This window comes from Furipterus horrens, unplaced genomic scaffold, assembly GCF_987537825.1.
Source record: "Furipterus horrens unplaced genomic scaffold, mFurHor1.1.pri manual_scaffold_1, whole genome shotgun sequence".
Classification (NCBI taxonomy): domain Eukaryota; kingdom Metazoa; phylum Chordata; class Mammalia; order Chiroptera; family Furipteridae; genus Furipterus; species Furipterus horrens.
In genome coordinates, this window is record NW_028327171.1 from 216810226 (window position 1) to 216834691 (window position 24466).

The 24466-nt window shown below is 47.3% G+C and overlaps 1 protein-coding gene across 1 annotated transcript; it reads left to right on the forward strand.

Annotated features, from left to right (window-relative positions):
- The first annotated feature begins 1029 nt into the window (after positions 1 to 1029).
- Positions 1030 to 23873, forward strand: RBM44 (RNA binding motif protein 44). The gene is made up of 16 exons (XM_090288522.1): positions 1030 to 1102; positions 4035 to 5572; positions 5850 to 5908; positions 7574 to 7750; positions 8199 to 8386; positions 8480 to 8498; positions 8628 to 8712; positions 9875 to 9989; positions 10723 to 10851; positions 12273 to 12355; positions 12465 to 12535; positions 13293 to 13578; positions 15235 to 15246; positions 17430 to 17566; positions 17705 to 17849; positions 23649 to 23873. The coding sequence occupies exons 1-15, from the start codon at positions 1030 to 1032 to the stop codon at positions 17826 to 17828; spliced, it is 3096 nt and encodes a 1031-aa protein (XP_090144648.1). The 3' UTR covers positions 17829 to 17849; positions 23649 to 23873.
- Positions 23874 to 24466: the final 593 nt, after the last annotated feature.

Below are 24466 nucleotides of genomic sequence, written 5' to 3' on the forward strand. Positions count from 1 at the left end.
GACATTACTCATGTAAACAAACACTGTTTGGGGTTCCCGACACTTTTAAGAATGTGAGGAGTTCCGGAGTCCAAAAAGTAAGAAAACCACGGATCTAGCCTAATGTCAGTTATTTTAATGAACTTTCTTTTAATCTTTATCTTAAATATTTACCTGACATTCACAGAGTAGGGTCATTACTGACTTAAATACAATCTCTTAAGTCTGGACTTACTACAAAACTTTTGGAGGAGTAGATCCTTTAAGTTAACGTGTGTCTTTGCAGTTCCTCAGGGACGTTAACTGTGTGGCTTTTATCAAATCTTCAGAAAGTTCATAACCCCAAAGGTTAACCTGTAGCCAGGCTCATGGCAGGAAAAATATCATTAGGCCAGAATTTTTTCCAGTCCTTTTATTAGCTGGAAGGAATTTTTGAAGCATTAAATTGAGAGTTGAATACTTCAGTGCAGATAAGTCCCAAGGCTCCCAACTGTGTGTTTCAGTGTGAGTGTGTCACGGGCACTCCGAACAGGTTGTGTGAAAACGCACCCGTCCCGCAGCCGGGCGGCTCAGCTGGTTGGAGCGTCGTCTGGTAAACACAAAGGTGGGGGGTTTGCTTCCAGGCCTGGGCGCGTGTGAGAGGCAGCCGATCGCTGTTTCCCTCTTGCATTGATGCTTTGCTCCCTCCCGCTCTCTGCCTCCCTTCCCCTCTCTAAAATCAGTGAGCATGTCCTTGGGTGAGGATAAAATCTTTAAAAATACACACATGTGCATGCGCGCTCGCACGCGCAGACACACACGATCTGTCCAGAAGGTATCCAGCCATGAAATAGGAAGAGACATTTATTGAAGAAGATAAGAGATACAAGAAACACTGTACATAGGACGATGACACCTCTGTGCCCTTCAAATGTTCTACCAATTTTATTAGCCCTCTTATATTAGACTCTGCCTTGTCAAATCCTTGTTTTTCAAGTATTCTTAAATGTAATTCTGAATATAATAATAGCTCAATATTTATACCTCTTCCAGACTGTACATCCCTGAGAGATGCAGGCCCCTGCAGTGGTGGCGCTAGCTCCTGGCAAAGGCTGCCACAGTAAAGGAGGAAGCCACCAGAAAGGTAAGGCACAGGCCGGTCGGCTCTGTTCTGGGTGGAGAGAGCCGCTAACTGTGATTGGCCCAGATAGTCCCCTCAGTGCTGCTGCTTTTTAAGCTTCCTTCCCAGGAGTGTAAGGTTCAGCAAGCTTTAGCTTGGCACAGCCACTCAGGTGACTTTTGGTGACTCTGGGCAGCCTGCCCAGGGCTGCTCAGTGAAGTGGATTAGAGGGGACGAGGTCAACCTGTGCCGCCAGGCCTTTGGGAACTGCTGGTGGGTCCATTGTCTTAAATGGAAATGGGCGGGCGGTTCGCTGCTACCCAAGTGGAATGTAATTTGTCTTCCCACAAATCCAGAGTTTCTTTTTCTGTAGTAGCGGTAGAGGGAGATCAAGGAATAGCAAGAGCAGGAAAGGCAAGATGACGAAAAGTTTGTGCTTTTGGTTAAATGTGGTTTTAACTATTAAGAGAACTTTAGAAAAAAATTAATGCTATTTTAAGTCAGAAGGGGGAATAATGGAATTAATATAATTGACCTTAGATTTTGAGAAAAAAATAAGTTAGATTCCTGCCTTATGCTAGGGAGAAAATGCATGGTGTAGAGAGGCTGGGTGGCACCCACAGAATAAGTTACAGAGTATTTTATAACCATGTGGTGGGAAAGACCACCGAGACAAAAGCTAGAAGTCAGAGAGCAAAGGACTGATCCATCTCACTGAACAACCTTAAAGACCGTAGTATGATATTATACAAAGTAAGAGATAAACAATACATTTTATAGGTAAGAAAATCGAAGAACTAGTATCCAGAATATAAAATGAACATCTATACAAACCTCTAAGAAAAACACAATCAGGCCATGAGTTGGTAACCGAAGCCACTGCTGCTTCCCCTGAGCTCCATCCCCGTGTTTATAACAGCGTACCAAGCCGGCTGTTTTCAGCCTTTCCCTTCTCCTGGCTCACATGAACTAATTACTAAAATGTTGCAGCGCACCAAAAATATATTTTTGCTCATCTGACAAAAAAATAGGTATAATTTCGATTGATTTACAAAATCAAAAAGGGACTTTTTAAAAATTCAGATGCCTGTCCATGTATATGAAGATTTCTGGTACCAAGAATAAACCAATCAGATACAACCTTATTTTAAAACGTGACCAATAAGATGCGACTGTATTACATGACCTATGTACTTATGGTTCGAGACAGGCTAAGGTTTGTCGGGTGGCGTCATTTTTTATCTGACAGCCTAAGGGAAGAGAGGTCAGTGCCCCTGACTAAACAGGTAGTGCATGCTTTAGACATTCTTGCAGCCACTGGCGGCAAATAGCTGTATTAGACATTCGCGTCTTGTGTGTTTCCTGCTGACTTCAGACTCCTCATGCCTAGAAATGAACTCATGATCTTCTCCCCCCAACACACTTTCCCCTTTGTCCTCTAAGTCAGCTCTTCCTCCTAAAGCCCCTGTCCTCTCTCGCCAAGTGCTCCCACTCAGCCGTCATACCAAGTCGGGAGCCTCCTTGTCGCCAGCTGGTGAGTCATGAAACCAGTTTGGCTGATTGAGATCCGCTTCTCTTTAATAAAATAAAACAGACCAGAAAATAGCAGAATGCATCAGACATAGTTGGAGTAGTTACTGTCTTGTGAAATTTGTTTCACTTATTCACATACATGTCTGTATTGTTTACTGGATCTTTTTATTTATTTATTGTTTTAGAGCGAGAGGAACATTGGTTTGTTGCTCACTTACTTAGGCGTCAATGGTTGATTCTGGTACATGCCCTGACCGAGGGTCTAACCCACATCCTCGGTGTGTTGGGACGACACTGTAACCAAGTGAGCTACCCAGACAGGGCCTGTCTGCTGGTCCTTACTGTAACACTCGTTTCTGACCGTGTTCTTGGGAAAAACATGTAGATCTGAAAGCCATTAAGCCCCCTCTCTCCCTTCGCTGCCGTTCCTAGTCAGCCCCCGAGTCCTGTCCGTTGTGGGGCTTCCGTGCCGGCGCCTCACTCAGTCCCACGCCTGCGCCCTGGTCTGTCTGCCCCGGTCGCCCCCTCCTGCCTCCGTTCTTACTGGTGCCCGAGGCGTCCGCGCTCACTCCCTTCACGTGACCACGCAGTCCTCTGGGGCTTCAGAGGACGAGCCACGCTCCTGGCACCTTGCCAGAGGCCCTCCTCCCATCCTCGGCTTCCATCGCTCCCCTGCGGCTGTCCTGCTGCAGACCCAGGGGCTCACAGCGCCCTGGGAGCGGCGTGGTCGGCCTGCGGTGACCGTGGTTCGGAACGCATCTTACATGTCCCGTTCCCTCTGAATCCGGCTTCCCCTTTCCTCTCACGTGCTCACCTGCTCGTCACCGCGGCTCTGTCGGCACACGTGACCTGTGTTCCATCCACGTGTGCCTTCTCACGTGGGGCCGCCAGGGCACTGTGCACACTCGAGCGCACCCCCTCGTCGTCCTTCCTAGTTCCGACTGTGCCTGCAGCTGGGACTGCTTGGCTCAGTTACTCCTTGCCGCTGAGAGGGGACCGCCGTAACAAAGTAGTTCTTTTCCCGCGGTTCTAGAGGCTGGAACCCAAGTCAGGGTGCCCGCACGGCCAGGCCTTGATGAGGGCGCTCCTCCTGGCCTGAGGACGGCCGCCGCCTTGCAGTGTCCCCCTCACATGCAGGGAAAGAGAGAGGGAGCGAGCTCTCTGGCACCTGTCCCATCTTGAGGAACCCATCCTCACGACCTCGTCCAGCCCTGATTACCCCCCGAAGGCCCCGTCTCCAGTTACTGTCACATTGGGGTTCGGGCTTCAGCATGGCGGCAACCACACGGGGTATTTTCGTGGATGATGTAGAAGTATTTCTGTATTGGGAAGAGCTCGGATCAGATCACATCTGAGTTCTTTTCTACTGTTTAGAATCTGTAATGTGCCTGCTGTTAACATTTTATCCTGTTTTTTAAATCAGATAAGCCTTCTAATCCTGAGAAAGGACATTTGTCATCTTCCTGTGGTTGCAATGAAGCCAAATTGACTTTGCATAACGATAACTGGGACTCCTTGGCACTCGAACAGACTGCCAGTGACAAAGAGATGAGCGGTGCTGACAGAACAGAGTCACCGGAGCCGTGTCTCACCGCGAGTGCAGGTGCGAACACTGCGAGTCCTTGCTCCCAGTCAGGGGAGTTCGAAGACAGTATCGACTATGTTTTCTGGAATGAAACGTACTCTATATGTCGTTCAGAGTCAAAACTACAGAATGAAAGTCTTATTCTTTTAAATTCAGAATTAGATTTTGAAGCGCACAACAGAAAGGTGTTTTTTGATATTTCGGAACATAAAGTTAATGAGATTATTGGTTTAGAGAGAAGCTACAAAATTTCAGATGACGATTATAAAGAAGCTGCTGAAGACGCTCACACGCGTGACACAGACGAAGACTCGCAGCAGGAGTACCACAGTGTGGGGGAGCACTGGAGCAGCCGTTTCTCCTCTGACCGAACAGAAACGTCAGACATATCTCATCTGGAAGTTACCGGCTTAAGAAATTCAAGTTATGAAGTTCGACGTGCTGGCAGCCCGGAAATGGGGCACGCTAACTTGGAAAGTAGTTCTAGCATCTCTTCAGACTCATTCGATGTTTGTGAACAGGAAGACTCACCCCATGTCTCTGAATCTCAGGGCTCTGTTATGTCCAGAGAACGGCATAAACCGAAGCAGGAAGAGGGTAAGGAGCAAGAGGCCAGTCTGACGTGCCACGCGGCATCTGACGGCGCCGTGCCACGGAGCAGCCCTCCTGAAAACCGGGACTCTCAACCCGACAGTCGTTTCCTGAACCCCCAGCAAGCATTAAAGACTCAACTGTGTGCTGGCAAAACGAAGTCTCGGGTGACTGAGACCAAAGGTCTTCGTGCGGGTGCAGCTGCTGAGGACAAAATGTCACAACGCCTTGAAAACCCTAGCATGTCGCCACAGGACAAAGCTTCGGAGACGTCACTGCCACACTGTGAAGACGGTTGGGCTTGCTGTGCTTCTGTCTGTGACGGTTTGGCCACCTCTGCCTGTGAGCTCTCGTGTTACAGAAGCCTGCCCGACAGCCCTGACTGCACCTTTGGCCCTGCTGCTGCTCCCCCGGGGGCTGGCGTCAGGGACAGCCGGGCAGGAGGAGAGGACGGCAGCGCGGCACACCGCGCGCTCTTGTCCGGCGCTGAGCGCACCGTCGCCGTCAGCCAGGCCGTGGACGTCAGCTCCGACTTCAGGGCTTGCTTCACTACTAGCCGGGCGACCAGCGCGCGGCCGTCCCTGGTGTCCACGCCCAGCAACACGGACATCACCATGATGAGTAAGAAGCGGCCTGGCGAGTGTCAGCGGGGCAGGCAGAGGAGTGTGGCTTGTAACACGGACTGGTCGCACTGTCGCGGCCGCAAAGACGCATGCAGGGCTGCGACCAGAGCACCCCCGGGAGAGGCCTTCTCCGCCGACAGTTTAAACCCTGAGGTAAAGCCGGTGTGGCTAGGCCTAGCGTCGTGTCTGGCTTCATGAAGAGGCAGTGGGTGCTAACGTGGGTCGAAGCTTAGCAGGGGTTCCTGGGGTGCTGGTGAGAAAACGCTGGGTGGAGGGGGAAGGCGGGCGGGTTGCTGCCGGCCCCGTCCTTTCCTGGGGGCCGCTGTTGCCACCAAGCCCATTAGCAATTGGGTTGTACGTTCTGCCAGCTCAGAAGTCCAGATAGAACACGTGGTGTCTGTCATATATCTCTGATCTGATTTTTAAATCATGTTTGCAGCATTCCCTGGAATTAAGAAAAACACTGGCTATTACAGACGTAAAGAAACATCCTGAGAGGTAAGTTAGATGCATAAGCTTGCAGATACACGTGGGAAAACAACCAGAATCCCGTCGGCAGCCGTCCGTCTTGAGAGACGATGGTGTAGCTTCTTAAGAGTCTATCTGCACCGCCGAGAATGGCTGTGCAGTCCGACTCGGGAGTGACATGGTATCTGTCTCCTCCCGTGTTGAATCGACATCTTGCGATGATGCTGAAGCTACAGAGCCTGGGCAGGGTGATATGGAGGGTCTGCTGTTGCCCATGCAGCAGACCCCCCCTCTCTTCGCAGCTGAAGGGTCCAAGGGAAAGACGGAGTCAATACAGCTTGGCTTCAGGTGCGCCGCAGGAGTTGCCGGTGTTGACTACAACGTCAAACCGCCTTAGGGACTCCGGCTCCGGATTTTCTGTCGGGGTTTACTCCCTTAGCCTTTCCCCTGAAGAGGTATGCCACAAGGCAGCGGAGGTTTTTTGGAGTCAGAGTTTTCCTTCTCTGATGTACCCTGACTGGAAGATCGAACCAGCGACACTTAGCTCGCAGGCCGACGCTCAATCCACTGAGCTAAACCAGCCAGGGCTTAAAAAACAACCAGAATAGTAATTTGCTTTTTGTGGGGTACTTAACCACATAGAATGGGACCGTAAGAGATCATCTGCTTTCAGCCATTTGCCTTCAAACAAAAGAATACTAAGATAATATCGATGTTAAAGCTTTCTCACTTACTGAGGTTTCAGTCCCAATAATTCCTTTAGAAACTCATGGCATCTTTTTTCAAACCAAATCCATAGTGACTTAATTACTCAGTTTTCTTTCCTTTGATCCCCCTGTAGACCAAAACAAAATAGCACTTTCGGAAAATGTCATATGTATGAGGAAGTAAGTAAGTAGCCTCTTTCACTAGGCTACTTTAATCTTGATTTTAATTCATTGTGTAATTTACTTTCCATTTATTAGATACCTTTATAATTCAGAACACAGTGGGGGACCGGGAGGTGGGGGAAGGAGGACAGAGGACATCTCTGAGAAGCCAGCTCAGTTTTCACGCTCCGAGGTCATTTAGTTTCTCCTTCATGTTCCTGTCATTCCTCTGAGCTTACCTGGTTGTCAGTACTATAAAATGAAGAGTGGGTTTCCTGACACGAGGATTGACAACAACTAGAAGCGGCAGCTAGTAGCAAGAACTGTTGACACTCAGAAAATGTAGAGACTTGAGGTTTTTGATAAAATAACACAGCAAAATATTGGCATATAATAAAGACCCTTAATTATTAAGAAAGGTATCTATTATGTCTATTTTCTCTTAAAAAAAAACACATTTAAGGACAGTTTCCATCCAGAATGCTTATAACTTTTTAAAAATGTTGGCCAAAGCTTGATTTAGGTTGAAAGCCTGTTGATTTTGGATGAAGTCAGTACTTTCCTTTAGAATCCTTTTTCAGAGAAGAAAGAATGAATTCTAGAGTTGTTTACCTCCTTGAGGTCTAGAAGGAATATTCTTAGCTTTGATTCTTCACATCCTTGTTTTCCATGACTATAATGTGTTCCTATAGCCCATCCATGTTTAGTAGAAGTTGATTTAAGCTTCACAAGGAAATGTAAGTAACTTAAAATCTGTTTCTAGAGGCACATTGTTAACACAGAAAAATATTTGGTATCTTACCTAACCTGGTCTTTTATTTCAAAGGGAACCTCAACTTTCCAAAGAGCTGGAGAAGAATTCACCAGCCAAGTGCTGTCAGAAGGTCATGCAGAGAGCCGTCAGGGCAGAGCTGCACCTTCTGAACATCCACTATCAGATGTGCCACCGCCAGTGCAGTGACATCTACAGACTCGTGATGGAGAACAGCGAGGGGCCGGACAGGTGACTGTTAGCATTACATCTGTGTCATCTTAGAAACATGTCACTGGCTTTCAATTTATTCCAGAAAACGTCTTCAGTTTTCCTTTTTGAAGGACAAACTGAGGGGTTGACTGTAGCTAGACTTCTAGAAGGAACGCGTTAGAGTTTCACGGAGGGACAGCAGTGTGTGTCGGGCTGGTGCGTCCGGGACAAGGGTGGGGTTGATGTTTCTCCTAGAGTCCAAGTGCGGGCGAGGGCAGCCGCAGGGTCTCACGTGACATCCCGTCACGCGCGCTCTGGCATGTATACTCAGAGTTGCTGGTACCGAGTCTAGAAAAACAGTTTCAATAGTTCATTTTCTTTTACTAAACATATTTTAACATTTTAAAGATCTGAGAACTAAGTATATATTAGTGTTAAATGGATGACTTTAGCTTAAACCACTTTTGTGAACTCAACTTTTGAACAGGGATTTATCAACTAATCCTACAAAGAAGGAATTAGGATCAGCACTACTGTCTGTTTTGGGAGACTTAAAAGTTAAATACGTGAGTTTGAAAGAAAAAATAAGCAAGGGCGTCCCACTGGAAGAGCTGCCCCCTCTGTCGGTAGAATCAAAATTATTATCTGCCTTCTCTGCTTTGGCTTCCAGGGTATGTATGTATGTTTTAGGAATGAAATTTTTACTTTATTTAGATAAGACATTTTAAACTAAAACATTTTTTTTCCTTTTTCTGTCTTTCCAGCTAGTGAAGAAAGAACCACATGTGTAAGTCATGGTTTCATCTAATTTAGAATTCATTTGATCTTTAAAATTTCTTAATTTAGTTAATTTTAAGTTTTCTGTTTTGGTCCTTATTTAGAACATTAACAAATTCTTTAATGTTTCTATGTTTAGCTTTTCAGGAGCAGATTCCGAAATAGAGAATCAACCTATACATGATGTTGATATTTCTTCAAGCCTAAAAAAGACACATTCTCAAGTGAGTTTTTTAAATAGTTCGTCAGTGTGTTTCTTTGATTTTATGGCTTAAGCAAAGTAAACGAGTTTGCAGGATTCCTCACACCCTTCTTTTCACTCAGCGGGCTTCCTCTTGGGGCTGCTGTTTGAGGGGTGTGACTGCTGAGAAGGGACACAGGGTTTCCTGGCCTCTCCGTCTCAGGGACATGTTTGTCACCACAGATTGCGAAGGGATAGAGAATCATAAATTATACTTCGTTATCAAGGACAACTGGTGTTTATTTCTCCTTTCTGACTTTGGTTTTAACTCTAGGTTATATTATTTGGGTAGTCTTGCGTAATAAGATGCATTCCAAAGCCAAAAGTGAAATACTTGATAGATTTGTATCCTTTTATATTAACAAATGATTAAAAGTAAATTACTTTAGCAGTTTATTTATTCCGTTGTTCTTCTCAGCTCCATTATGCACAAAGAGTTAACAGATCTAAAAACATATCGGTACCCTTAAGTGTCTTACGTAGTTCGGTTAGATAGCTCGTCTATGTAATGATAACTAGTGTCGTAGCGAGGTCGTGTTTCATCATCGTAACGGGAGCAATGGTATAACCCGCCTGTTTGGGAAAGGAAAATAAATTACTTATTAAACTGCAAGATGCAGATGTACTTAATTTTTATAATCTAAGCTTTGGCAATAAAACCATACTTTTAAGTTGCGATTACATTTTAACACCTGTCTCATTAACACTCCGCATGGAAGCCAGTGCCGTGCGGTGCAGCGTGAGTATCTTAGTCACTCACGTACCGTCTTCAGTTTTCCCCAGCCATACGTTACGTCAAGCGTTACTTGCTTTCTACTTTTTAAACAATCTCCTTTTTAAATAAACTTGTAAAGAGTAGCTTAGTTACTATTACGTTTGGGAAATAAATATTACTTCCCATAAATACAAGGTATGCATAAGCCACATTAAATATATGACTGTTAAATGTTAATGTGAAAAATACTTGTGTGTATATCTCAAAAAAATCATCTGGATTACTCCTGGTGCGTGCGTGCCACCTTGGCTCAATGACGGGAGTCGGTGCTGGCGCCTGGGCGCTGGGCGCGCCGCAGCGGGGGGCGGCGCAGGGGAAGGGCACGTAGCTGTGAGTCCTGACTCGTCGTTTTTATCACTTTAATCCTCAGGCCTCTCTATTAGCTGACAAAAGTCATCCTGATCAAAGAATGTCACCCAAGGAAGATGGTTTTAAAAATGGTGACATAAATGGATACTTGAGTCAACTGAACCTTGATGACAAAGGTCAGTATAAAAGCGTACTGTCTGTGTCGTTGCTGGGAAGCAGTGAGGTTCAGAATACCCCTGGGGCCCGTTCTCTAAATCAGAGTAAATGCTTTCAGTTGGCTGAAGGGCGTCATTCTGACCATGAAAGCTGAGTATCTCCTGTTTACACGCACCCGACATCGTCAAGGCCCCTCAGTGCGGTACCGCACGGCGCCGAACAACAACGCAGACACTTGTTTCTTCTGGGTCAGGGTTTCCAGTCTGAGAATTCTTCTCCCCAGTGTGTATTTCTGTACATTGTGTGTGATAGGTCTTATTTTGTCATCCGTGAGTAAAGATGTGAAAAGAGATTATGATCACTCCAAAAAGATCATAAATGCAACTTTTAAAGAATTAAAGAGCTGAAGTGCCCTGCAATCCCCTTTTAAAGACATTTACTATTAGTGTGTAGGAAGATAATACTGGTCTCTCTGTACTAAGGGGTAATTTAAAAATCAGAAGAAGAAGGCTAGGAATCGGTGTTAAAGGAAAACTGGGAAGCAGATCACTTGGGCTGAAAAGTCCTTGTTTTTCAGGGGTTGCTGAAAGTCCCTTCTCAGGGATTTGTCTTGGTTCTGTTTTGCTAATACTTGTTTTCATGTTTATACATAAAATTAATAATTGTCATGCTGATTCATGCTGAGAAGCTTTCTAGGTGACTTCTCACAGGGGTGAACACGTGCCTTAGAGCTGTTTGTGTCTGATTTCTCAGGTTACAGCAGCTGCCGAGAAGCGAGTGAAGACTGGTTTGATGCCAGAGAGAGCCCGGCGGGGGCCGAGTGCTCAGGGGCCCAGGGGCGCCCGGCAGAGCGAGGCGGACGGCGCCCGGAGCTCCCGCTCGGTGGGTTCTTCACCGCTTGCTGAGACCAGCCCGGCTCCTTTTCAAACGGTGCTCACTGTCCTCTGTGTTACTGCGGGACTCACTGCCTTAGCGTGTTAGTCCTGTTTGGGGCTTCCCTTTAAAGTATAGAAAATGAGAAAATTAGCTGTTTGGAGGTCAGGTTTTTAAAGGGTAAATCAGTTTACAATGTTCATTTCTGTCAGAAAGCTGTCTGCTGAGAGCTTAAGTCCAGGGTTCAGTTAGGAGGTAGAGGCCCGGTCCCCCTGCCCTGCTCCGGGCCGCCCGGCCGGCCGCCTCCAGCGGGGCCTCCTCTCCCTCGGCGCCGCAGCTCAGCCGTGCGCGGCGGGGGCCCGGGACTGCGTCTGACGCGCGTGAGAGCTGCGGCGTGTTTGCGCGCCCGCGCCGGGACTGGCTGCTTCAGGCGTGTTTTCGTCGTTAGACGGTCCTTCGTTGCTTAGGACGCTTGGAGCTCCCCCAGCACTGCAGCGATTGCCGCTGCCTCGTGCCCAGGGGCGTGCCGTGCTCCCTCGGTGTTCTCCTCCGTGCTGGGGGCGCTTTTCTTTCATTCCACATAACAACAATGGTTTTATTTTTACTACTTGTATACATAACGCCTATTAAGAAATTTCAATAAAATTTATAAAAGTATAAGAAAATTAAAATTACCTAAAGGGTCTCCAACCCACAATACCAATGTTAATATTTTTTACCTTTCTTTTTTTTTAAATATTTATTTGTTAGTTTTGTTTATTTGTAGAGAGAGGGGAAAGGAGAAAGAGAGGGAGAGAAGCATCAGTGTGTGGTTGCCTCTCACTCGCGCCCCCAACGGGGGACCTGGTGTGCAGCCTGGTCATGTGCCCTGACTGGGAATCGAACCAGCGACCCTTGGCTCGCAGGCCGACGCTCAATCCACGAGCCACAGCAGCCAGGGTTACGCCCCTCCCTCTATTCTGTGTGCCGTCCGTCACCATATACCTGCTGTTGATATTTGTCTGGCATAAAGGTTTCTGGGTGCGACTTTCCCCAGCAAAGGCATGTGCATGGAGAGCCCTAGCCCGCAGCAGGGGGGTGCGGCAGGGCCCTGTGCGCCGTCAGCGCCTTAGACGGCACTTCTCTGACCCGGACCCACGTGGGGGACGCTGTCTTCCTTCCGACGTAATCGGGTGCTCTGTCGAGGTGTTACTGATCCATTTTTGAGCTACAAGAGACGTAGTACCAACCGACCCAGCCTCTTTGCGGTGACATTGTTAAGGCCCAGGGATCTTAAGCCTGTGCCCCAGGCCCTTGGCCTCCACGCCGTGCTGGCATTGCTGATGGCTTTGTAATAAGCTTTATGACAATAAAAAGTATTCAGCGATTTCCATAGCTTTTCTTAAAAGCATCACTGTAATGTTATCTTCTGTTGGATGTTTTTCTGTGAGCAGAAATCAAGAGTGTTGAACCCTTCCAGAGAGATAAAGCTTATTCGGTACATGTTGGCGGTCTCTGCCCTTCAGTGTCTGAGGTACGCCAGGATTTATTTTTTAAGCTTCATTTTTAGATCCATTAGGTATTTCTATTTTGATTATTTGTTGTTTTCTACCTTTCACAAACTTTTATTTCTCTTCTTTTAGGCTGACTTGAGATATCATTTCCAGAAGTACCAAGTTTCTGAAATTTCCATTTATGATTCTCCTGATTACAGGTTTGTTGACCACATTCAGCGCGTGTGCGCGCACTAGGTGTCTGCTCTGCACCGGGGTCCTGAGTTAGACACTGACCGAGCGGGGGGCAGGCCAGGCCGTCCCAGTCGGCTCTCCCCATGCAGGGCGGGGGCACACGGACCGCTGGCGGCTGCTCTCCGTCAGCTCCTGCTCTCGTACTTCTCACCTTGCCACTGCTGGCACGTGGCAGAGCTGCTGGCCGCGGGCCCCGGGTCGTGGTGGCAGTGCAGCTCGGGGGCTCGGAGCCAGCTCCCGACTCTCAGGCCTGCTGAGCAGATGCGGGCAAGTTACGTACCCCTCCCGCACCTCCGGCGCTCGGTCTGTAGAGCGAGGCTAACGGCCCTGTCCTGCTGCGCAGCACGGCTCTGTGGCCGTGCCGGTTAAGTAAGCAAGGCCTGGCATGGGGCGGTGCCCCCAAGTCACAGGACGCACACATGTGACCTGTTTAGGGAGTCAGCTGTGTCACCTACAGCGTCCTACGGAGGCTCCTGGTTTCTGTTTCTCAACATTGCCAGAACGTTGGGAAGTGTCAGATAGTAGTGGCAAGAGCTCAGTGGGAGTGTCTTTCCTGTTTTATCCCTAAAACTGGTAGCTGTTTATTTCACACATTAAAACTTTACCAATTAAGAAACAATCCTATTTGTAGTTGTGGTTGAAGTTTATTAAAAATAGGTGTTTAATTTTGTCTGAAATGGAGTCACTTAAGGTCACATGCTTTTTTCTGCTGCTGTGTTCTAGAAATGCATCTCTTACTTTTGAAAAAAACAGCAATGCAAAGTCTGCTGTGAGAGAAATGAACGGGGTAGAAGTAAACGGCAAAGCAGTAAACGTGCGACCTGTTAAAAGCCCCGGAGAGTGCACGTGGCCGCCGTCCTCCGGAAGTGGAAGGAGAGCCGGTTTGAACAACTCGGAGAAGAGCGGCAGCACAGGCGCCAGCTCAGCGCCCTGCGTTTCTGGGTGGCCCAGGACTAGGCCACGGCAGCCGGCGTCCGAGGAGGACAGTGACTTTTCCCGCTTTGACCAGGTTGGTTTTCTTGACAGAGCCCGTGCCTGACCTTTGTGTGCGGTCCCGCAGCGGCGAGAGTCTTTGTGGGGCCGAGGGCCCTGCCGTCGGGGTCCCGACGCGGAAATGAGAGCGCTCACCGGAGCGGTTTGCAGCCGGGATCCCCCCGACCTGCTTCTGTGCAGCTCCGGTCCTCCCAAGGGGCAGTGCGGGTCTCTGCAGACCCGGCCGCAGGGAAGCCTGGTCCTCGCTAATGGGGGTGTTGGCCGGGGCCTGGCAGCCTTTGCCCCTTATCACGGGCTGTGCCGCGTCGTCCTTTCACCGCGGCTGACCCTTCTCATACCCGTTACATCACGCACGTAGACACTGTGTCGCGCGTGCCTTCGTCTTTACATCACCGATGCATGTGGTCATTTTGTCGCACGCGCCTCTGTCTTTAAACGCCCCGGTAAGGAATGAGGCTGCCTTGCTCTTCCCTCTCCCCCAAACAGGTAATTCATACCCAACGTCCTGATTTCTTTGTTTTTCTTCTCCGTCTGACTTAAGCAGAGTGCCTGAGGAGGGTCACCAAGTCATCCCTCTTTTCTCTTGTATCGCGGTTCGCTTATCGCGGCCTCACTGTACCGCGGGGTTTTTCTAAATATTATATTTAATGATTGCGGATTTTTCGCTGTATCAGGGATTGTGCGGTACTGTACACGTGTGTTGTTAAAGTTAAGTAGGTTTTAGAGTGTAGAATATGTTTAAGAACATAAGTAGTGTTTATAAAAGTGTGGAAAAGGTTAATAAGGGAGTGGGAACGGTTTGTAAGTGTGTGGGAAGGGTTTATAAAGCCTTAAATATATATAAACACTAAAATAAATGTAAGGTTCCTACTTGGCAGATTCTCACCTACCGCAGGGGGGTCTAGAACGTGATACCCGCGATAAGGGAGGGGTCACTGTAGACATTGAGCACCATCAAGGTACAGAGTAGTCCCTTCCGACACCTGTCTGTGCCCTGCTCTGTCCCCTGTTGTGATAGTTTTACCTTTCTCGTCCCGTCACGGGGATGAAACAGTGTGTGGCCTTGTTAGTCTGGCATCTTCCACTCACTGAATGCACTTGAGAAAGGTGTCTTTATCAGAGCAGGAGTTTTTAATTTTAATAAAGAACTACTTACCAGTTTTTGTCTTTTTTAACTGCTTTCGCCCTTGTATCTAAGAAGCCCATGGTCACAAAGGTTTGAGGTGAGTTTTTATGTAACGTGTGAGGTGCGCGTTGAGGCCGTTGTTCCCTTTGTGTCTGTGTTTGTTTTACCCGTGAGATCATTCCAGCGTCAGTTTTGAAGACTGTCACACCTCCATTGAATGATCTTCACACCTTCATCAAAAACCAATTGACCGTATCTCTGTGGGTCTTTTTCTAGATCTGTTACTGTCCGTCTGTCTGTCTGTCTCCTCCCGCGCCGCACTGCCCTGGTGAGTGCAGCTCTAGCGGGCCCTGAAGTCAGGTTGGATAAGCCTTCCAGGTCTGTTCTTTCTCAGAGTTGTCTTGGCTCCTCTAGTCTCTTTGTCTCTCTGTACAAACTTCATAGTTCAACTCGTTAGCATCTACCAAACCTCCTACTTTGATTTTTACTGGGATTACTTTAAATCTGTAGATCAGAGTAAATCCTTTTTTAATAAACGGATGACAGAAGTGTTTGTTGGTGAAGACAGAGGGGTCCCTTCTGACTGCACTCTGCCCTGCCCTTCCCACAGCTCCGTTTTCCCTGGGCCTCTCTGCAGTGTCAGTGGCTCCACGCCCACGGGCAGACCCTTCTCCCCCCTCATGGTCACGCCCACCTCTTCCTGGTCCTCGCAGGGTTTTCACTTGACTTTTCCTTCTTTTGAAGTTGGCAAACTTCCCCAAGTTTTAGTCTCCAGAATTTTATTTTAACTTTATTTTTCATTACCGCTAGTGACCTTTTCATTGGTCCTTACTCCGCTGACCTTTTTTCTGACCATCCAGCCTGAGTCTTGATCAGCCCCTTTTGAAACTCTTGCATCTCAGTGACACCCATGTTTAAGGCGAGTTTTTAGGTACGTGCCCTCAATCCACAGTAGGTCAGATGGAGACAGAGTACTGTCGGGCCACATGGGGGCCTGGTGTGGGGGCCGGGAACTGGCTTCTCCCCCCCTCTCTCGGGCGGTAGGCGAGGTTTCTTGCCCCTCCGACGCGGCCTGCTCCGTTCTGCGCTCTCCGCGCGTTGGCTTTCTCTGTGAGCGCGTGACTTCCTCCATGTGGCTCGTTCGCCTGATTTTAACTGCATTACTTTTTAGTTCCAGCTTCTGTGATCTGACGAATTCATTTGCTTTGTTTCAGTCCTTCATTCTTCATCCTTCGGACAGGGACTTGTACCGACCCGGCCTGTGACTCTGGTGTTCACTCGTTCGGGGGAACACACACTCTTGCTTCCATCAGCTGGGGCAGTGGCCATGGGGTGGGCGGAGGGGAGGTTACGTGGCACAGCTAGGGCGCTCTGGGCTGGGGTAGCGGGGTGTCATCTTGGAGCACATGGAGGGGGGGTCCCATTACCTCTGTGCTCGTTAAATCACGGCTCAGCCTTCCTCGTGTTTGCAGCCGTTGCTCGTCACCTGTCTTTTTCATGGATTCTCAACATCTGTTCATTATATCTGTTCACTTAGAGGATACGTACTGTCTACAACGAGAGGCCGCATAGCAGTGATTAGGAATAACACATTCATAACTGGCTCCGCCCGCACTCATCATATGGTTGAGCAGGTTACATACACTCGACATCCGAGCTCCCTTAGCTTCCTGGGGAGATAATAGAATAACTCCTGCTTCACAGGTGCTGTGAAAACTTTTAGAGCTGTGCCTGGCATGGCGAACGTACTGTCAACAGCAGCTGTCACCCTGATTTACCAGTAACTGGGCCCTTTCCTGGAAACCCATCCTCTCCGTGGCATCAGCGATCATTTGAACTGTTTAGTACACAAGCATTTATGTATTTGACAGACAGTTATGACGTGCCCCCTGTGTGCGCCACTGTGGGCACTGGGCAGGACGCAGGAGCGAACCAGACAGACAGAAGCCGTGCTGCTGCGGAGCTTAGCTGTAGCGAGGGAGCTAAGGGAGCAGCAGATGAGGAAACTACGTGCTATTCTGATGTGGCACACGGAGCACTTTATGTATCTTGTCCTGATCGTTCATCGGGGCTTTAAGGTCTCAGTGCTCCCTTTGTTGGACTTCTGTGGGGTTTACAGTGTTTCGTACACCTTACAGCCTCCTTGCCTGGTTAGTAGTGATTAATTGATTATTTTGATTTTGCCTCTTCAGTTGGACATAAGTGGGGAGGGCCCTGTTTTATATCACTGGTTTCCTTCCCTGCTGCGCCCCCCCCCCCCCACGCACGTGGTGCGGTGTGTGTTCATGACGCAGTTAGTAAGTCAGAGGCGGGGGTCCTTAGGGTGCCTTTGGGCCCTAAGCCTGAGAAGCCGCTGTATGTCATGCCTTCACCTCGCCCCGTCTGTAGGAGCCAGGCAGGCCTGCCCTGGGGAAAGCTGGTGCAGCCCTTCAGACGCGCAGTCCCAGTTGAGACGACTGGTGTGGGCGCAGCGTCAGACTGTCGCTGCTGCGCGAGGACACGCTCGCGGTTTTCTAGTACGTGGCCCTGAGCCCAGCTCAAGGAAACCTGCGGGGTGTAAATAATCCCGTCAAAGCAGAAGTCCTAGGAGTTTTGAACTCACGATTTGTAATTATTACTATCATTACTGTTACAGTTTTACTGTTATGATTCCAACATGTATTTTAACTAAGCTGGATCATCTCTGTGTAATGGTTACTGATTTTAAGAAAACTTCTAAAATGCTTATTTAGGGCGTCAAGAAGAACCGTGAACAGACCGAATCTGCTAAACTGTTGCCTGATGCACCTATTCAATTCGTGCCTCCAAACACACTGAACCTGCGTAGCTTTACCAAGATCATGAAGAGACTTGCTGAGTTACATCCCGACGTTAGCAGGTAATGGCCACAGTTGTATTGTCACTGGTTGTAAAGTCTTTGTGTAGAATGGAGCCCCGTTCGATAGCGTAGCCATATTTGGAGCATGCACGTACTTTGGAAAGGATGGATGCTCATGCATGTTTTTCTTTTGCACAGAGACCATATTATAGACGCTCTTCAGGCAGTAAGAACAAATCATAAAGGTTTTCTGAATGGCTTATCTATTAATACTATTGTGGAAATGACTTCATCTGTTTTGAAAAACTCTGCTTCCAGTTAAGAATAAAAGAACCAGTAAGGGGTAAGTCAATCACATCTTTTATATTTAACTATTACTTAAAAATTCAAGCTATTGATTTTATTTTTCCAAATAAAAATTTTTAATCCTGTATTAGTTCATTAATGCAAAATGAGTTACCCCAAAATGTTTATCATCGCATAGTTTGCAGATTAGGATCTGGAAGCGGCTCCGCTGGGTGGTGTTAGCTTAGGGCCTCGCCATGTTGCAGCAAGGTGCTGGGCGGGGCTCTGTCGTCAGGAGGCCCGGGTGAGACCGCAGGGTCTGCTTCTGGGATGGCTCTCTCACGGGTTGCCGGGAGGCCCCCGTGCACCCCACTAGGCTCGGTGACACCCTGGGGGAACTACACTACTCCGTGTACAGTTCCACTCGTGGCTACGACCAGACAGCGGAAGGTTACAAAGGCAAGTGAGCAAAGAGAGGGGCTCATGGGATAATGCCTGGAGGAAGCCAGGCACGAGCTTCCTAGGAGTCTCTCCCAGTGGAGCCACACAAGATGCGCTTATTTCCTCCAGGGGTGAGTTAGGACAGCACATACGAGATGTCCGTCAGGGGAGGCTCATCAGAGACTCAGCCCCCGGGGCTCTCACTGGCGGCCGGGCACACAGGCAGCCGCTGCTGAGCATGTGCCCATGTCCCAGACTCAGAGAGCGGCGGTTCAGCGGAAACCAGGCTGCCGGTACAGTGTGGGTGCCACAAGCCACCCCTGCCACTTCTGGGGTTGGCCGGCACCCTCCCCAGACCCAGGTCCTAGACACCAGCCAAGGGCCCGCCTGGCTCGGGTCTTTCTAGGGACCGCAGTCCCGGGGCCACCATGTCAGCGCTCTCCCACACATGTGTGGGCTGGGAGCACAGCAGGTGTAGGAGGCACATGTTGTCCTTGGGGGGATCACTGCAAAAGAACAATTTTGAAAAGCATATAAAAAAAGAGGTTGGACCCTTGCCTTACCTCATATACAGAAACTAATTCACAACAGATCAAGACCTAGACATGAGAGCCCAAACTATCGAACTTCCAGAAGAAAACAGGAAACCCCCACAACACTGAATTTGGCAGTGATTTCTTGGATATAACATTAAAAAAAAAGAAAAAAGACACTGATTTGACTTCCTCAGAATTAAGTTGTGTGTCAAATAACACTTTCAGCAGTGAAAAGGCAGCCCACAGTTTGGGAGAAAATGTGTAAATCATCTACCTGGTAAGAGTTAATATCCAGAATATATAAAGAACAAAAATAACCCAATTAAAAATGAGCAAAGGATTCAAATAGATATTTCTCCAAAGAAGATGCACAAGTGACCGGTAAGTACATGGAAATGTACTCATCACTAATCAGGCGGGAGGTGCAGTCAGAACTGTACCACTTCACACCCGTTGGATTGGTTATTATTTTTATAAGAAGTACCGGTGAGGATCTGGAGAAGTTGGGAACTTTGTGCATTGCTGGTGGGATCATAAAATAGTGTAGCCAGTGTGGGAAATGGTGTGGCAGTTTGTCACGTTAAACACGGAATTACCTTGTGACCCAGCAGTCCCACTCCCGGGTGCAGGGCCAGGAGACCTGAGAGAGTGGGGACTCCGGCCGACGTTTGCACGGCTGTGTTCCCAGCAGCAGCACCCACAGCCGGGGGGGCAGGGGGGGCAGCAGCGGAAGCTCTGGGGATGATGAGTGGATACATCCAGCCTCTACAAAAAGTGGGGTGTTACTTGGCTTTGAAAAGGAATGAAATTCCGATTTACACTACATCCTGGATTGACCCTGAAGATGTTACGATAAGTGAAATGAGCCGGTCACAAAGGACAAATACTGTCTTATTCCACTTACACGAGGTCCCGGAGTCGTCCGGTTCATAGCACAGCGGCGGGGGGGTCGCGGTGGTCCGTGGCGTTTCAGCGTGGGGGCTGGACCGCAGTGTCAGGTGTGTCTCACCACAGTGTTTAAGGACGTGTGTTTCCAGAGCTGATGTGGCGGGAAGGGAGTGGCGTGATGGAACGGCGTACCAAAGCGGGTCATACAGGGGAGCAGAAGGACACATGGAACAGGCAGGACTAATAGGAAGTATTGATTGAGATGATAAAAGCCCAGTTATGTCCATAATTACATATCAATGTGAATGAACTATTTTTATAAATGACTTAAGATTGTCAGATTTCATTTTTAAAATCCAACTCTTTAGTGTCTCTAGAGATGCATCTATAAAAAGCATTAGGATATCAAAAGATAAAGGGTGGGAAAACATCCTGCTATATTAATATCAGACAAAGTAGGTTTTAAAACACTAAAATTACAGAAGAATGAATACCGGTTAACCAGGAATAAATAATTCCAGATTTGTATACAACTAATAAAACACCTTTAAAATAAAGCAAACACAGAACTACCATGGAAAATGGGCAAGTCTATAATTATAACGGGAGAGTAACATAGCTCTCCACTAGGAGAAGCAGTGATGATACAGGAAGTTTGAACACTCCAAGTGACCAGCGTGATTTATCGGACCTTGTACAGAACGTAGTGCGCACAGTAACGTGAAGTCAGGTCTCTGCAGGGCACCTGAGATACCGGGCTGGCCAAAACGTTGGTTTACTCTCTTCTGTACAGGGGCTCCAGTAGCGCTTGGTTGTCTTTAACTTCATTCGAAACAGTTTTGTTAGATTGTATTGTGACAGCTGTCATATCAGCATGCATTTTTAAAAAATCGAAATTGGTGAAATTTTGTGCAGCCATTTTAATATTGAAGATGAAAGAAAATATGCAACATTTGCAGCGTATTATGCTTTATTATTTCAAGAAAGGTATGAATGGAACTGAAACAAAGACGTGTGCAGTGTATGGAGGAGGTGCTGGGACTGAGAGCAGGTGTCAGAAGTGGTTTGATCGGCACTGCAGACATTGTGGCCAAATGCTTGTCTGCTGCGGGGCTGTCTGGTGCCTTGAAAGGTGTTTAGCAGCCCCCCTGGCCTCTTCCCCACTATAGCGGGAAGTAGCCAACATATTCAAAATATCCAAATCAATAAAGTTACTGATGAAAATTAAAAGTGTATCTTTTATTTAACAGAAAAAAAATACAGACTTTTTAGCCTACCCAATAGTTACAAAGTTTGACCATATTCCAGACCATAAAATAAGCCTCAAATACATACCAAAGGACTGAGGAAAGAATGTGTTCTCTGTCTACTATTTGAATAACTTAGAAATCAATAATAAAAAAAATAAGTTGGAAATCCCTATTTCTGGAAATGAACCAGCAAGTGAAAGAAGAAATTATGTAATGAAAATGAGAACACGGGGTTTAGTGAATGATGATGAAAACCCTCCACATCAAAACCTGAGGGGTGCGGTGGAGCCGTGCAAATGGAAATGGGCAGCTTTAAACGTCTGTCATAAAGGAAGAACGACCGCACGTTAGCAAGGGAAGTTCATCGCTCAAAGTAATAACCCAAAGGAAGTATAAGAAAGGAAATATAAGAAGTGTGGAAATCAATGAGATAAACACACAGCGAGAAGGATCAGCAAAGCCAAAAGCTGATTCCTGAAGAAATGTGAAATTGATGAAACTGATTAAGCAAAAAGTGAAAAGGCACAAATGACTCTGAGGTGAAGAACTTTTTTCAGAAAGGATATATCATTACAGGTCTCACAGATGTTAAAAAGATAAAAGGAAATTGTGAATGACTTGACAACGTTTTAAATGTTTAGACTAACTGGACAACTTCCTAGAATAATTCAACTTAACAGAAACAGACACTAGATGATACAGAAAATCTTAACTAGTCTTGCTTTTGTTAAAGAAATTAAATTATAAATAAAACCCTTTCCACAAAATAAAATCAGATACCCATATTGATGAATTCCCCAAACATTTAAGAAAGAAGGAGTATCAGTCTTTAAAAAGTCTGCCCGAGAAATCAGTGTAGTCACGACACCAAAAATGAAGGCATTACAGGAATGGAAAATTACCAAACTGATGAACACAGATGCAAAAGTTAATTGAAAAGAGTAAACTAAATCAAACTTGTTTTAAATAAGTTATGACCAAATGACTACTCCAGGAATTCAAGGCTTATTTTACATTTGAAAAGTCAATGTAACTTACCATATGAAGAGAATGAAAAAGAAGAATCATCTTGATTATTTCAGTAGGTGGAGAAGTGATTTTATAAAATTCATCACCCATATTAATACAATTCTTAAACTAGAAATAGATCGTCTCAAGGAGAAATCTCAGGGTCCATGATTTGATGCTACTTGCAAGTAAGTTAACTTCCCGTAGATTCACTGATGCTGGCGAAAGACATTAGACTCCTGGGACAGAGGCCAAGGACAGCTTCTTCACGCAGCAAGTAGCCAGAACACCGTTTCCTGGTGTAGGTTCTTGAGCCTCGGTTCTCACAGGGCAGCCCACCGAGTGCCCGGAAATACCTGCGCGTACAGTGGGTTGCATTAATTACAGGAGGACCCCAGGCCTAGGGAACTGGAATATTGTGCGGTGACTGGCTGCAGGCAGACCTACGGGCCTGTGTCACAGAGGGAGGTGTGCACTGTACTGGACAGTAAGTTAACCTGACCTTCATTCTCAAGGGAGACACATTCTGTCTTCCAAGGCTGTCGCTGTACATTCTTAAAAGGACAGTCCAGAACGAAGACCATCAGTGTCTCTGCTAGCACGATGTGCAAAAATGTTTTGGGAAAACTCCCCCCAAAAACAATTAATACTTGATGCTGAAATGTAGAAAGCTTTTCCCCTTAGGAACAGGGTCAGGGTATGGATGTATCTGCCAAAGTCTTCTATTCGTTGTGACTTAGAGCTTCTAGCCAGCACAATAAGAAAGAAAGAAAAGTTGCACGTATTTGAATTGGAGAAATCTATATCTAAAGTATTGGAATTTAAGAGTTGTTGATAAAAAGGGTACATAAAATAGCGATTCTATGCACTATCCATAATGTTAGACAGATTTTTTAAAAGATACTTTCAGTAGCATGAAAAATAAGAAACACTCAAGACCTCTACCTGAAAACTAAAATGTTGTAAGGAAATTCTCATTTGAGGGGAATAGTCTCTGTCTATTACAAGGCTCAGCAGTGTAAGTATGTCCACTCTCTCCAAGGTCAAGGGCAGCCAAGACCGTTTTTAAGAATGAAGTAGAAAGATTGAAATTAGCACATGTTAAAATGCATTGGGAAGTGGCAGTGAGATAGTACGATGCTGGCCCAAGGATGGGTGAAGAGACCAGCAGAACTGGAGAGGGCGCAGAAACAGCCCCACGGGTGCGCGTGCCCGTGAGGTGGAGGCGGCGTGCGGAGCAGCGGGGAACAGAAGAGCCTTTCCAGTGAATGATGCTGGTTTCGCCAGGTCTCCCCTCAACCAGAAGCTGCTCCCGTCAGATGGCAGGCTGCCTGGTCTGTGGCTGTTGGCACAGCCCGTGCGAATGGAGTGGAAGCACCAGCGTCTGTCAGAATGGTATGAGCTGGCTCTTTGCCCCAGAAACCCCGCCTCACCACTCCGTGTCAGAGCTCAGCTGGCAAAGATGGAATAACTCCGGCACAGGGTTATTTTCGTGCACTGTGTGTGTAATATCTGGGGGCCTGTTTCTGTTGCTGAGTGACTAAGAGTGGAGTGATGTGCTCAGTGGGGTACGGAACCTAACGGCGAAGGAGTCTGTGTGACGCGCGCGGTAAACGAACTGAATGACAGCGGCGCGTTAGTAGCAGCGCTGACCGCTAAGGGCACCCTGCTCTGGGATGTGGGCTCTGGCGCATCAGCACATTCTGACTGCTTCCTCCTCCTCTTGACCTGCAGGTCGCCCTTGGGAAGCCTGAGTCCCTCCTGCAGAGACCGCTCTCCGGCCCCTAGGGAAGGTGGTGGCAACAGCATGGTGATGTAATGACATAGGCCTGACAAACGGGTTTTGAAATGTGTACATTGTTACGTTTCCAAGGTAATTGCTGCTGATACAGGCAGTGCCTCTCTGTGGCGTCATCGTGACCCTTGGATGTGTTCTCCCTGTTTTCACCAGGGAGAGCGAGCCCGCGTGGGCTATAGGGAAGCACGTAACTTTCTGTTTATTTTATTTAAAATCTTTATCAAAGTTGCAAACGTCATCACAAACGGTGGTACAGTACTAGCATGTTAAACTCAGTGTACCCATTTCATCACCCAGACTTAAAGTCCTCAAATGTAAATGGCCACCTATTGCTTGCATCCGTTTAGTAATAATTCGTTTAGTCTTAAGTTCTTCTGCATTAGGCTAGAGTGTAAATTGAAACAATTTTCAAAATCCAGTTTTATGCCTTTATAACATAAATGTCTAATTTAATTTTTTAAGTATAATAGCATACTGTTAAAAGTTAGTTGTACTGATGATAAGATGGACATTTGAGTACGCATTTTCTCCTCCGAGTGTTCACAGTACTCGGGGCATTTCATGTTTAGTAGGTGTCACCTGGTTTAAAGTCACTCATTTAGCATCTGTGTTTGATGTATTGACACTTAATAAAGGCAGAATCTACAGTGTGGCCGCTGGTGCTGTCCCTCCGTGCAGGTGGGTGGCGTTTTCCGCATGCGCGCCGCCTCCCAGGCCACCCGTCAGACCACGGGGTTTCTGCGTTCTTCCTTCT

What these genes read in the sequence shown, in the direction of transcription:
- RBM44 (XM_090288522.1), top strand. Translation starts at nt 1,030, where the DNA reads ATGCAGGCCCCTGCAGTGGTGGCGCTAGCTCCTGGCAAAGGCTGCCAC. An exon ending in GTAAAGAAACATCCTGAGAG is followed by an intron (nt 5,909 to 7,573) that starts GTAAGTTAGATG and finishes TTTATTTCAAAG; the next exon opens with GGAACCTCAACTTTCCAAAG. An exon ending in AACAGCGAGGGGCCGGACAG is followed by an intron (nt 7,751 to 8,198) that starts GTGACTGTTAGC and finishes ACTTTTGAACAG; the next exon opens with GGATTTATCAACTAATCCTA.